The 13615-nt window shown below is 46.7% G+C and overlaps 1 gene segment (V, D, J or C); it reads left to right on the plus strand.

Moving 5' to 3' along the window:
- The first annotated feature begins 651 nt into the window (after nucleotides 1-651).
- LOC118931934 (immunoglobulin heavy constant mu-like) overlaps nucleotides 652-13615 on the plus strand; it is a 48628-nt gene continuing 35664 nt past the window's right edge. Inside the window, 2 exon segments of the C gene segment in view lie at nucleotides 652-697; nucleotides 779-1097. Of these exon segments, the coding sequence occupies nucleotides 652-697; nucleotides 779-1097 (365 nt within the window).

Below are 13615 nucleotides of genomic sequence, written 5' to 3' on the forward strand. Positions count from 1 at the left end.
TCAGCCCTCTGCCTGGCTCTCCGCAGTGCCGCTGCCCTGCGCCTGGACACAGCCTCTCTCCGGTTATGATCACAGCACGCCAGGATCCCACTAGCAGGCTGACTGACATGGAGGAGGTAACTTCCCAATATAAATGCTAGACCAGAGCTCCTGGCTCCCACTTCTGTAAGTGGAGACCTGAGGTCACAACAATTATAACCATTTCCAGGAGCCCACATCTAATTAGAGGGGTAGCAGGACCCAAATCAGGCAGGCGGTTGAGGCTCTGGACTCTGGACCATCACCGTGTCCCCAGCATCTGTGAAAGGTCCTCCTGGAGAATAAAACTACAGCCCACAATTGCACAGCCTGCAAACGGAGTGTAGGAGACACTTCATAAAACCTCCAAAAGCACACCAACAGCGGCGCCAACCCTCAGACACAGACAAGAACAGACACCATGTCAGCCAGGCGTGGAGCCCGGGTCACGAGGACCAGGCTCAGCAGGTCTGCACACCACCCAGCATGGGGACACGAGGACCTGCGGGCCCCCAGGCCCAGCCTTTTGCAACCACCCTTGGGGCCCCCCATGCAAATCACCCTGCGGTGCTCCTAGGAGAAAACGCCATTGCCCACAGAGGCCAGTGGTAGGTCTCCATCCTGCAGACGGCCATGCAGGTGCTGCACTTCCTCCTCTGCCTGCTGGCAGCTCCTCTAGGTGAGGGCCTAGGGGATCCAGGGTTGTCGGGGCCTTCTTTGTGGGATGGGACAGACTCACCATGCCTCTCCTTGTCCCCAGGTGTCCTGTCTGATGTGACCCTGAAGGAGTCAGGCCCAGGACTGGTGGCACCCTCGCAGACCCTCTCCCTCACCTGCACAGTCGCTGAGAGCCCTGTCACCAGCAGTAACTACTGGAATTGGATCCGCCAGCGCCCAGAGAAAGGGTTGGAGTGGATGGGGTACTGGACAGGGAGCACAAGCTACAACCCAGCTTTCCAGGGCCGCCTCTCCATCACTGCTGACACATCCAAGAACCAGTTCTTCCTGCAGCTGACATCTGTGACCTCCGAGGACACGGCCACGTATTACTGTGCAAAACACAGTGAGGGGAAGTCGGTGTGAGCCCAGACACAAACCTCCGTGCAGGAGGCAGGAGGGACTGGGTGGCGGGGGCTCAGGACACCAGGGGGTGCCTGCAACTCACCAGGGGCCTCGGCAGATCCCGGGGCATGGAAACCGGCCCAGAAGCAGGCGCAGAGCGGAGGCTACGGGCGAGGGCCTTCCTGCCAGGGCCTGTCTCCTGGGGACCCCCGTACTTCCCTGCCTGGTTGCCCTTCATTTCAGTCTCAGTGTAATGCCAGGACCAGATGCTGCCACTGTTCATGACAATGGGAGGCGAGGTCACTCACCGAGGCTCCCCCTCTCCTGCTTTTCCCCATCCGACCTCCTCTAGCTGGCTGGAACCCCAAGCTCAGACAGAACCTGAATGCCACAGGCATAATGCACTTTAAATGCTAGAAAATTGGTGTTGGAATCTGTCTGCTTCTCTAGAGCCACCTCCCCCTTAGGGGTCCTCAGACTGCCCACAGCACCCTCTTCCTTGCTGTGCCGAAGGGCTCCAAAGCACAGGACTTCAGCATGAGAGCTGCCCGGACACGCTGTGTGGAGGGCGTCGGCTCCTTCCCAGGACCCACCTGCCTCTCGTGCCTTCCACGAGGGCCATTCCAGCTCGGTGCTGCTGTTCCGTGTGGCGACTCAACACTTGGACCACCTCGTGAACAGCAGGGCCCAGCATCTGGCTTTCTGCGGAGTCCAGGGCTGCTCTTTGCAGTGAGCATCCCCCGACTTCACGGCCACAGTGGATCAGAACCGCCCAGCTATGGCAGGTCTTCAATTCCATCCCCGCAAGCTGCATGGCTGTTCTCATCCTGTGTGTGTCAGAGCCACGCCGGACTCACCAAACTCCAATCTGTTTCTGGCCCCTGGCAAAAGCCATCTCGTCCTTCCTCACTTATCGTTTCAAAATTAGATGACTGCCAGCCAGCGCCGTCCGTGTGGTCCAGGAAGGACAGTCCTCCCTCAGCTCAGCTCAGCTCCCTGGGAAAGAGCCAAGGATTAAAAGCAAAGGTGGGACACCGATGAGGACCGTGCCACCTGCAGGAGATGCTCGGGGGATGGAGCCAGGCTGCTGGCACTGCTGCAGCCCTGATGTCAGCCTAAATGGCCAGGGAAGCAAACCTCTGCCGACTCCACAAGGCACTGCAGGCAGACCTCCTCTGACACGTCGTTTCCTCTCGGCGACATTTACAGTGACTCTGAGGAAATTTAACTCGAAGTGACTATGAGTTTCTCACCTTAGAATTCAGAGCGTCAGGGAGCAGATGGCATGAAGTGTCATCACACCTGCAGGAAGAGGCCGGGTTCAGGTGGGCAACTGCAAGCCTAGCGACACTCCCGCTCAGGACAGCAGAGGCAGGCCCGTGGATTCCTGCTCCCGTCACAGAGTAATTCAGGATGCCAAGGCCACTGAACCACCCAGGAAACATTGTCATTGTGGGAAAGACCATTGGCAACAGTCTCACATTCTAAGGCAGCTGACCCGTACTGACCAGCGCTGCACCCACACATCAGCACATGTTGTAATAAGGTGACAACCGCATCCTAAAACAGATTGGTGAGCAGGTGGCGAGGAAGTTTCGGCGCAGCTGATGGAGCCTGAGAACATGCCTTAAAATGGAGAACTGATGATGAGATATGCAGAGAAGGGGGAGGTGACAGAGACCGAGACAGGGAGAGGCAGACGGACAGACAGAGGGCTGAGACTGGGAGAGGAAATGCGTCAGAGGTCTGCCTGCAGCGCCGTGTGGGGTCAGCAGAGGTTTGCTTCCCTGGCCGTTTAGGCTGACATCGAGGCTGCAGCAGTGCTGTTGGTGTGCTGAGAGCTGCCCCATCCGTGTGGACCTGGGGTACACGTGGGAACATGAGAAGTGCAGGCAGGAGGCTCGTGCCGCCTTGAGTAGTCTCACTCCCAGGGAACAGAAGAGCTTTCCTCACCCAAAGGGCCTCCTGCCAGCGACACACAGGGTGCATCCCCCTGACAGTCCTGTCTGCCACTGGCTCCTTGCTTCTCCTCCTGCAGGTCCCAGCTCATCCGAGGAGTCTGCATGCCCACCTGATACACAGAAGCTGCCTGGCTCTCCAGCACAACACCCTGTTTTCTCGTGTAGGCAACGTGACAACCATGTGCCTTGACCACCTGCCTTCTCCCCTCCTCTGTTAAAGTCGTGAGAAAAGAAGCCTATGCATCTGTGACCTCTCTTCTGATCTCAACACAGACTTCCCATGGCCACATGGTATGGATTCTTGAATGTTTACAATGCATGTGGGTGGATGAGTCCATGGGTCAATAGACAGATGGAAAGTTGGTGGGAGGGTGGGTGGGTGGATAGATGGAGAACGGATGGGTGGATGGATAGACGAATGGACGGATGATGGTTAGATGGTTAGATGGATAGATGGATAGATGGACGGATGGATGGATAGATGGATGGATGGGTGATGGATGGATGGATGGACAGATGTATGATGGATGGATGGATGGATGAATGGATGGATGGATGGATGGATGGATGATGGATGGAGGGGAATCCCTTCGATTGACATCAGGGCTCAGGCATTTACATTCACATCTTGTGGTGTCATCACTGATGACCCCGAGTGGAGGGCCTGCCATGGGAGCAGCAGCGATCCCTCACGGAATCTGTGTCCACCACTCTGTAGTCTGTGGCTGGGCACCCTGGCTGGGGAAGGCTGGCCCACCACTCCCCTGAGTCACCTTAGCCAATGAGTACATTTGTGCTCATGTATCCCTTGCCTCTTGTGCCGGTGCTGAAGCTCCCCTCTGTTCCTGCTGGTGTGGAAGCCCACACACCCCTCTCAAGGAGGCAGGTGAGGCAGCGGCAGAGAGGAAATGCCACTGTGGGCTGTGCCCAGCGCCTCTGTGTTAGATGGCCCCTGGCTGCTGTGGAAAGCCCGGCCGTGGGCAGGCAGTGATGGCCCCAGCAGGAGCACGAGTCTGCTCAATGACATCAGGTCAAAGGGTAGATTTTCATGCGACCCATTTTTAATAACATCATTAATTCTTTGAGGATTCTTTTCTTTAAAACTATACAAGTTGACTGTGGGTACCGTTTTTTATGTTTCCAATTTACTTATAATTAAGCAGGATTTCCATTTAAGAAATTTCTTAATGGACTTTTTTGAAGGTGAAATGTAGTCAGACAGTGTGTTTACCATAAGGTAACTATCTCTGTCTTGTCACAAAAACATATCTTGGCCTTTCTATTGCCAAGTCAGGATGTGCACTGAGAGGGCCTCCCTTCACTTCATGTGTTCAGGAAGCACAAGGAAGATGCTCCCCAGAGACCCTGGGGAGGGCCCCTGCCACAGCTTCAGGCTGGTCCTGGGTAGGGCCTGGCCAGGCAGTGCCACCTCCTGGGCTAGTGAGATTATTTCTCTGTGTGTTGAATCAGGGTTGGGGTGTCTGTGGCTTTAAACTCCTTGCAAAGTGGGGAAAACAATTCCAGGGTTTCCTGAAGGCATCTCCTCTGCTGGAGAATGCTGACTGTCCAGCGGGTTCTGCTTCTCTGCCTTCAATACCCATCCTCACTTGCTCCCCCAAATAGTGCCCAGTTGGTTTTCATGTTGGCCAGGATGTGAGGGCAGGAAGATTGCATGCAAGCCACAGTATGGCTGCCCAGCAGACTCGTGGAGCCACAAGCATGGACCAAATGCATTTTTCCCTCCAGTGACAGAGAGAAACACAATGCCAGGCTGGAGAGAGTGCTTCATTCCCTCACTCTGGCCACGGCAGGCCTCTGAGAAGGTCATGCCCGTCACTGAGAAAACCGTGAGCTTGCTGGGTTTAGTCCTCATTGTGAGGCTTGCAAAGATTTCAGAAATAGGGCCATGGGCTCTAGCGCCTGGCTGCAACTCACTGTTTGCCTCTGTGTCCCAGGTGTGCTGTCCCAGGTGCAGCTGGAGGAGTCTGGCCAAGACAGGTGAGGCCCCACAGACCCTCACTCTCACTGGCAGTGTCTCTGATTACAATAACTGAAATGGAATGATATGCAATAAGGGGAACACTGCATTTAAAACAGGAGCAAACTTGAGGGAAAGTAACAGAAACTATTCAAATGGAGCACAGAAAAAAATTTTCCAACTAGAGGCAAATGGCAGTAATGTAAGACTCAGTAAAAGCAGCCTAATATATGTAGAGAACTGAGCTTCCAGAAAGAGCAGGGACAGATGACCAATAAATGTGTGAAGAAATCACAGGCAAATATATTCAGGATTTGGTGCAAGCTATAAGCACACCTGAGAGGACCAATGTGCCCCACGCTGAATAAAAATAAAGAACATTTGATCAAGACACATCAAAATCAAATTCCTGAAAACCATGAAAGTGAGAAAAATCCCAAGAGCAACAAAACACATTATGAAGAGAGGATCGAGGCTACTTACAGGATCAAAACTTCACATGGAAAACCGCCACAGCCCGAAGACAGCAGGTGACTTCAAAGTTCAGAAGGAAAACAGAAAAGCCATTCGCTTAGAATTCTAAACTAAATGAAAACATATTATCTCAAAATTTAAGGAAAAATAGAGAGAAAATGAAACCACAAAATCTCAAGCTATGTGGGATGCAGACAAAGCATTGCTCAGAGGGAAATGCATAGTACTAAACGTTCATAGTTAAAAAGGAAGAGCATCTTAAGTCAATATCTGGCTTCCAATGTGGGCAGTTAGGAAGGAAGTGCAAGTCAACTGAAATTAAGCAGAAGAAAGGATAAATAAGGACATGCAGAGATCAGTGAAAGTGAAAACCTAAAAGTGTAGAGAAAATGCATGATGCAAAAGCTAATTCTTTGCAAAGCTCAATACAATTAACCAATACTAGCAAGACAGAGAAAGAAAGAGACAGATTACCAATATTAACAATCATTGAAGAGACAAAAAGCCTCTCTCCGATTAATTTTGTGAGACCAGCACTTTTTGTGGAGTCAACAGAGAACTGTGCACCAATATCCCTTATAACACAGACACTGAAATCCTTAAAAATATTAGCAAATCCCATCAGAAATATGCAAAAAATATAATACCACACCATGAAAAAGCTGGAATCATGCCAACAGTTCAAGGCTTGTTCAATATATTAAGATCAACTGATTCATCCCAACATACCAACTGTGTATAGACAGCTCACATGATCATGTCCACTGATACAGGAAAGTATGTGAAAAAGTACTGCATCCACTCATTATAAAAATGGGCAATGAACTTGGGATAAAAGGGTACTCCCTCAGTCTGATAAAGGGAGACCTACAGCTGAACTATACGTGAGGGTGGAAAGGTGAATTATTCCCTCTGAGATCTGGAGAGTGTCAAGGATGTAAACTCTCACCACTTGTATTCAACATTGTACCTGAAGTTTAATGATAGCAAGAAGGGAAGAAAAATGCATAGACAAATACAAATGTGAAAGGAAGACACAGGTGCCTCTATTTGCAGATGATGTATTTATCTCTAAACAAATACCAAGGACTATACCTCCAAATCTCCTACAATTAAAAATTACTTCAGCAAGACCAAAAGTCAACACAGAAATGGATCTATTCCTATACAGTAGCAACGTATGAGTGGAATCTAAAATTAAAGTAAAAACAAAAGATTTCCAATAGCCTCCCAGAAAGAGTAGATATATAGTATAGATCTAACAAAGCCGGTGATGGACCTGTGTGTGATGAAATCTACAAAATGCTGACAACACAAACCAAAAAAGAGCAAAACCAATGGAAACATAGGCGGGAAGATACACGGCGGGAAAAGTTGCCGTTCACAAGTCCATGTGCAGATTTAACAAACTGTGATCACAATGTTCACATGAGTTCCTGTAGGTATAGAAAAAATGACTTTAAAATGCATGTGGACAAAGGAACAGAAATATCCAAAACAATATCGAAAAGGGAAAAAAATTGCAGGGGTAAGCTACCCAATTCCAGGATCTGTTACAGTAACAGAGACAGCAGTAGATAATGGAGCGGAGTTGGGTCATGTGCAGAAAAGCGTCAGAGAGGCCCACACAAATAAGACCAAAGGGTTTTGGACGGGGCTGCAACGGTCCTCAAGTGAGAACTTGACGGCAGCCCTGGGCACCAGAATCCATGCTGAATCCGCCTGGTAATTGCGGTGGCCATCTATGTTTGCTCATTGCCTTTATCCAAAGGAAAATTAAATTCCCCACATCTACGAGAGGAAGCGGATTCCCGCCCTGGAGCCAGGAGCCCTCTGGAGTCAGGCTCCACCCGCCCACAGAAGCTGGAGTTGGGGCCCTGCCTTCCTGGAGGGTCACATGTCGGGAAGGGCTCCCCAGGCCTTGAAACGTTCCTGGGCCATGATGCTGGCCAGAGGCTTGCTTTCCTTTCTGTCTTACATACATTTCAAAGAAACAAAGGAAGAATTCACCATCCCACATTTCCTAGAGGAAACGCTCTAAGGAAAGGGAAGGAGGGAGTCTTGTTCTCTTTCTCGCACTAGGGAGACTGATTCTGCTTTCAGGTCTGGACTGGGATTTATCCTCACTCCTCTCACGGTCCCCTGGCAGCTGGCTTCAGGGGCGCTCAGCCCCAGCAAGGCGGTGGTCTGAGCGAGCGTAGCCCCTCCCGCCTCTCCACCGAGACCCTGCAGGTGGGTTCAAGTCCCCGCTCCCACGCACTCCACCATGCATCCTTCCCTCACCCGTGGGAGGTCGGTCACCCGGGACCACTGGTTCACCTTCAAGACCCCAAATGCCCACGTGGTCTGGCTAGGACCTCCAAGTGAGGTTTAGCAGCGATGCGAAGAGGGAAATGCCTTGTCCCATCATGAGACAAGCGGAGCTCTGTTCCCGCCACACCGAGAACGACTTTGCTGTGCGGAAAACATGTCTTGGTTTAAAGACAAAGTCAGTCACTTCTTTGCACACATCCTTTCTCGAAGTAAAGGAAGCTAGCTTCTAGTCAGATTTCTGTGGATTTTAATCCTAAATGCATCTAGAATTTTATCACATAATTCTCCTGCACCCACTGAGACGTTTTCTTCCTTATATGGGGATATGGTGAATGACATTGATTTTTTTTTAATTTTTTATTAAGTATGATTGATATACACTCTTACAAAGGTTTCACAGGATAAAACAATGTGGTTACTACATTCACCCACACCATCAAGTCCCCACCCACACCCCAGTGCAGTCACTGTCCATCAGTGCAGCAACTTGCCAGAGATCCACTATGTCCCTTCTCTGTGATGCACTGTTCTCCCCGTGATCCCCCACACCATGTGTACTAAACATAATGCCCCTCAATCCCCTTCTCCTTCCCTCCCCACCCGCCCTCCCCCACCCCTCCCCTTTGGTGACCACTAGTCCCTTCTTGGAGTCTCTGAGTCTGCTGCCATTTTGTTCCTTCAGTTTTGCTTCATTGTTATACTCCACAAATGAGGGAAATCATTTGGCATTTGTCTTCCTCCACCTGGCTTATTTCACTGAGCATAATGTTCTCCAGCTCCATCCATGTTGTTGCAAGTGGTAGGATTTGTTTCTTCCTTATGGCTGAATAATATTCCATTGTGTATATGTGCCACATCTTCTTTATCCATTCATCTATAGATGGACACTTACGTTGCTTCCATATCTTGGCTATTGTAAAAAGAGATGCAATAAACATAGGGGTGCATATGTCTTTTTTAATCTGAGAAGTTGTATTCTTTGGGTATATTCCAAGGAGTGGGACTCCAGGGTCAAATGGTATTTCTATTTTTAGTTTTTTGAGGAACCTCCATATTGCTTTCCACAATGGTTGAACTAGCTTACATTCCCACCAGCAGTGTAGGAGGGTTCCCCTTTCTCTGCATCCTCGCCAACATTTGTTGTTCTTAGTCTTTTTTATTCTGGCCATCCTTACTGGTGTGAGGTGATATCTTATTGTGGTTTTAATTTGCATTTCCCTGATGATTAGTGATGTGGAGCATCTTTTCATGTGCCTGTTGGCCATCTGAATTTCTTCTTTGGAGAACTGTCTCTTCATATCCTCTGCCCATTTGTTAATTGGATTATTTGCTTTTTGGGTGTTGAGGTGTGTAAGTTCTTTATGTAGTTTGGATGTTAACCTCTTGTCGGATATGTCGTTTACAAATATATTCTCCCATACTGTGGGATGCCTTTTTGTTTTGTTGATGGTGTCCTTTGCCGTACAGAAACTTTTTAGTTTGATGTAGTCCCATGAGTTCATTTTTGCTTTTGTTTCCCTTTCTCGAGGAGATGGATTCAGGAAGAAGTTGCTCATGCTTATATTCAGGAGATGTTTGCCTATGTTGTCTTCTAAGAGTTTTATAGTTTCATGACTTACATTCAAGTCTTTAATCCATTTTGAGTTTACTTTTGTGTATGGGGTTAGACAATGGTCCAGTTTCATACTCTTACATGTAGCTGTCCAGTTTTTCCAACACCAGCTGTTGAAGAGGCTGTCATTTCCCCATTGTATGTCCATGGCTCCTTTGTCATATATTAATTGACCATATATGGTTGGGTTTATATCTGGGCTCTCTAGTCTGTTCTTTTGGTCTGTGGCTCTGTTCTTGTGCCAGTACCAAATTGTCTTGATTACTGTGGCTTTGTAGTAGAGCTTGAAGTTGGAGAGTGTAATTCCCCCTGCTTTATTCTTCCTTCTCATGATTGCTTTGGCTATTTGAGGTCTTTTGTGGTTCCATATGAATTTTAGGATGATGTTCTCTAGTTAGTTGAAGAATGCTGTTGGTATTTTGATAGGAATTGTATTGAATCTACAGATTGCTTTAGGCAGGATGGCCATTTTGACAATATTAATTCTTCCTATCCATGAGCATGGGATGTGTTTCCATTTATTGGTATCTTCTTTAATTTCTCTCATGAGTGTCTTGTAGTTTTCAGAGTATAGGTCTTTCACTTTCTTGGTTAGGTTTATTCCTAGGTATTTTATTCTTTTTGATGCAATTGTGAATGGAATTGTTTTCCTGATTTCTCTTTCTACTAGTTCATTGTTAGTGCATAGGAATGCCACAGATTTATGTGTATTAATTTTGTATCCTGCAACTTTGCTGAATTCAGATATTAGTTCTAGTAGTTTTGGAGTGGATTCTTTAGGATTTTTTATGTACAATATCATGTCATCTGCAAACCTGGACAGTTTGAGTTCTTCCTTACCCATCTGGATGCCTTTTATTTCTTTGAGTTGTCTGATTGCCATGGCTAGGACCTCCAGTACTATGTTGAATAACAGTGGGGAGAGTGGGCATCCCTGTCTTGTTCCTGATGTTACAGGAGAAGCTTCCATCCTTTTACCATTGAGTATGATGTTACCTGTGGGTTTGTCATATATGGCCTTTATTATGTTGGATATGTTCCCTCTATACCCACTTTGTTGAGAGTTTCTGCCATGAATGGATATTGCATTTTGTCAAATGCTTTTTCAGCATCTATTGAGATGATAATGCAGTTTTAACCTTCTTGTTGTTAATGTGGTGTATCACATTGATTGATTTCTGAATATCGTACCATCCTTATATCCCTGAAATAAATCCCACTTGGTCATGATGCTGGATCTGAATTCCATTTGCTAATATTTTGTTGAGTATTTCTGCATCTATGTTAATCAGGGATATTGGTCTGTAATTTTATTTTATTTTATTTTTGTAATGTCTCTGTTTGCTTTGGGTATTAGAGTGATGCTGGCCTTGAAGAATGGGTTTGGAAATATTCCCTCCTCTTCTATTTTTTTTAATACTTTAAGAATGATGGGTATTAGCTGTTCTTTAAATGTTCAGTGGAACTCAGCTGTAAAGCCATCGGACCCTGGACTCTTGTTTGTTGGGAGCTTTTTTTATTACTAATCCAATTTCATTGCTGGTAATTGGTCTGTTCATATTTTCTGTCTCTTCCTGGGTCAGTCTTGGAAGTTTGTATTTTTCTAAAATTTGTCCATTTCTTCTAGGTTGTCCAATTTATTGGCATATAATTTTTCATAGAATTCTCTAATAATTTTTTTGTATTTCTGTGGTATTTGTTGTGACTGTTCCTTATTTGTGTCTGATTTTATTCATGTCCTCTCTCTTTTTTCCTTGATAAGTCTGGCTAGAAGTTTGTCTATTTCATTTATCTTCTCAAAGAACCCAGTTCTTGGTTTCACTAATTTTTCATATTGTTTTATTCTTCTCTATTTTATGTATTTATTTGGGCTTCTTATTCATTCTTGGGGTCGGGCTGTATGGCTATGTACTTTCCTCTTAGAACCACTTTTGTAGCGTCCCACATATTTTGAAATGTTGCATTTTTGTTTTCATTTTTCTCCATGTATTGTTTGATTTCCTCCTTTATTTGCTCATTGATCCATTGATTATTAAGAAACATGGTGTTTAGCCTTCCTGTGTTTGTGGGGTTTTTTGTTTACTTCATGTAATTGATCTTTAGTTTCATACCACTGTGATCTGAAAATATGCTTGCTAAAATTTCAATCTTTTTTAATTGATTGAATCTCCTTTGTGTCCTAATATTTGATCTATTCTGGAAAATGTTCCATGTGCACTTAAGAGAAATGTGTATGCTGCTGTTCTTGGGTGGAACATTCTGTATGTATCTGTGAAGAACATCTGGTCCAATGTGTTGTTCAGTACCTCTGTTTCCTTATTTATTTTCTGTCCTCACAATCTGCCCATCAATGTAAGTGGGGTGTAAAAGTGCCCTAAAATGATTGTGTTGTTATTTCCCCCTTTAAGTCTGTTAGTATTTGCTTTACATATTTGGGGGCTCCTGTGTTGGCTGCATAGGTATTTATAATGGCTGTGTCCTCATTTTGGACTGATCACTTTATCATTATGTAATGTCCTCCTTTCCTCTTGTTGCTTTCATCTTGAAGTCCATTTCGTCTACGTACTGCTACTCCTGCTTTTTTCTCCCTATTATTTGCATGAAATATCTTTTTCCATCCCTTCACTTTAGTCTATGTACGTCTTTGGTCTGAAGTGAGTCTCTCGTAGGCAGCATGTAGATGGGTCTCATTTCCTTATCCATTCTGCCACCCTGCATCTTTTGATTGGTGCATTCAGTCCATTTACATTTAAGGTGATTATTGATAGGTATGTACTTTCTGCCATTTTATTAATTGTTTTTTGGTTGTTTTTGTAGTTCCTCCCTATTCCTTTATTCCTTTATTCCTCTCTCCTGCTCTCCTCATGCTCTTTGATGGTTTTCCTTGGTGTTATGAGAGGGAGACCTGATATGTAGAACTAAAGCACCCGCTACCTGGTGGAGGACTGCACGGAGCACTCTCTGGATGAGAGGTCTGATGGGTGCCGTCGTTCACGCTCCTTCCCCACACTGAGAGTGACATCTGGAGCGGGGTTGGGGACCTGCCAACTTCAGGTTTGGTCTAGGCGACTTCCCAGGCACTGTCCACACCCAGATGCGTCCGCAGGAGAGTCCGTTTAGGCTGCAGCTGCCTTGAGGGCACAGAACCAGGTGCCGCTGTGCTCTGGAGAGTGTGCCTTGGCCACCACTGCACCCACGGCACTCACCCAGTAGCAGCTGAGGTGGGCTTCCCTGGAGCTGGTCATCACTGCAGGCCTGAGCCACTCCTGCACCAGGGACTCAGACTTGGACCCAGGGGACAAGGGGGGAGGGTGTTCCCCAGGACTGCACTCCAGGCGTGGAGCCAGCTACTCTCCAAGCCTGGAGAACGTGCCTGGGCCTGCTCCCTCCATGCTAGCGTGAGCCCCATCAGTATCCACTCAGGGACCCCTCCCATCAGGCCCCTCTAACTGCGACCCCCCTCCAGCCACATCCTGAGAGCCCAGACATCAGGACACCCAGCTCACACTCACTAGGCCTCCAGACAGCTGGCCGACACCACCAGGCACCCACATTCTATGCAGGGCACCAGTAATTCTACTTCTAGGAACTTACCAGAAGAAAGCAAAATCTCTGATGAGAAGACATCTGCACCCCCATGTTTATTGCAGCACTATTTACAACAGCCAAGATAGGGAAGCAACCTAAGTGCCCATCGATAGATGAATGGATAAAGAAGAGGTGGTACATATACACAGTGGAATATTACTCAGCTATAAAAAAGAAAAATGCTGCCATTTGTGACAACATGGATGGACCTAGAGGATATTATGTTCAGTGAAATAAGCCAGGCAGAGAAGGACAAATACCATATAATTTCACTTATTTGTGGAGTATAAAAAGAAAGCAAAACAAAATGAACAAAACAGCAGCAGACTCACAGACACTGAGACGGGTCTAGTGGTTACAATGGGGGAGGGGTTGGGGTGGGTGGGTGTGGAAAGTGAGGGGGATAAAGAAGCACCAAAACCTCAATTATAGTATAAATTAGTTGCAGGGATGAAAGTACAACATAGAGAATATAGTCAAATAATTCTGTAACATCTTTCTATGTTAACAGATAATAACTACACTATCTAATAATGTAGATAACTGTCGAATCACTATGGTGTATACTTACAACCAATATAATGTTGTACATCAAGTATAGTTCAGTAT

The sequence above is a fragment of the Manis pentadactyla genome, chromosome 11 (genome assembly GCF_030020395.1).
Source record: "Manis pentadactyla isolate mManPen7 chromosome 11, mManPen7.hap1, whole genome shotgun sequence".
In the NCBI taxonomy this organism is placed as follows: domain Eukaryota; kingdom Metazoa; phylum Chordata; class Mammalia; order Pholidota; family Manidae; genus Manis; species Manis pentadactyla.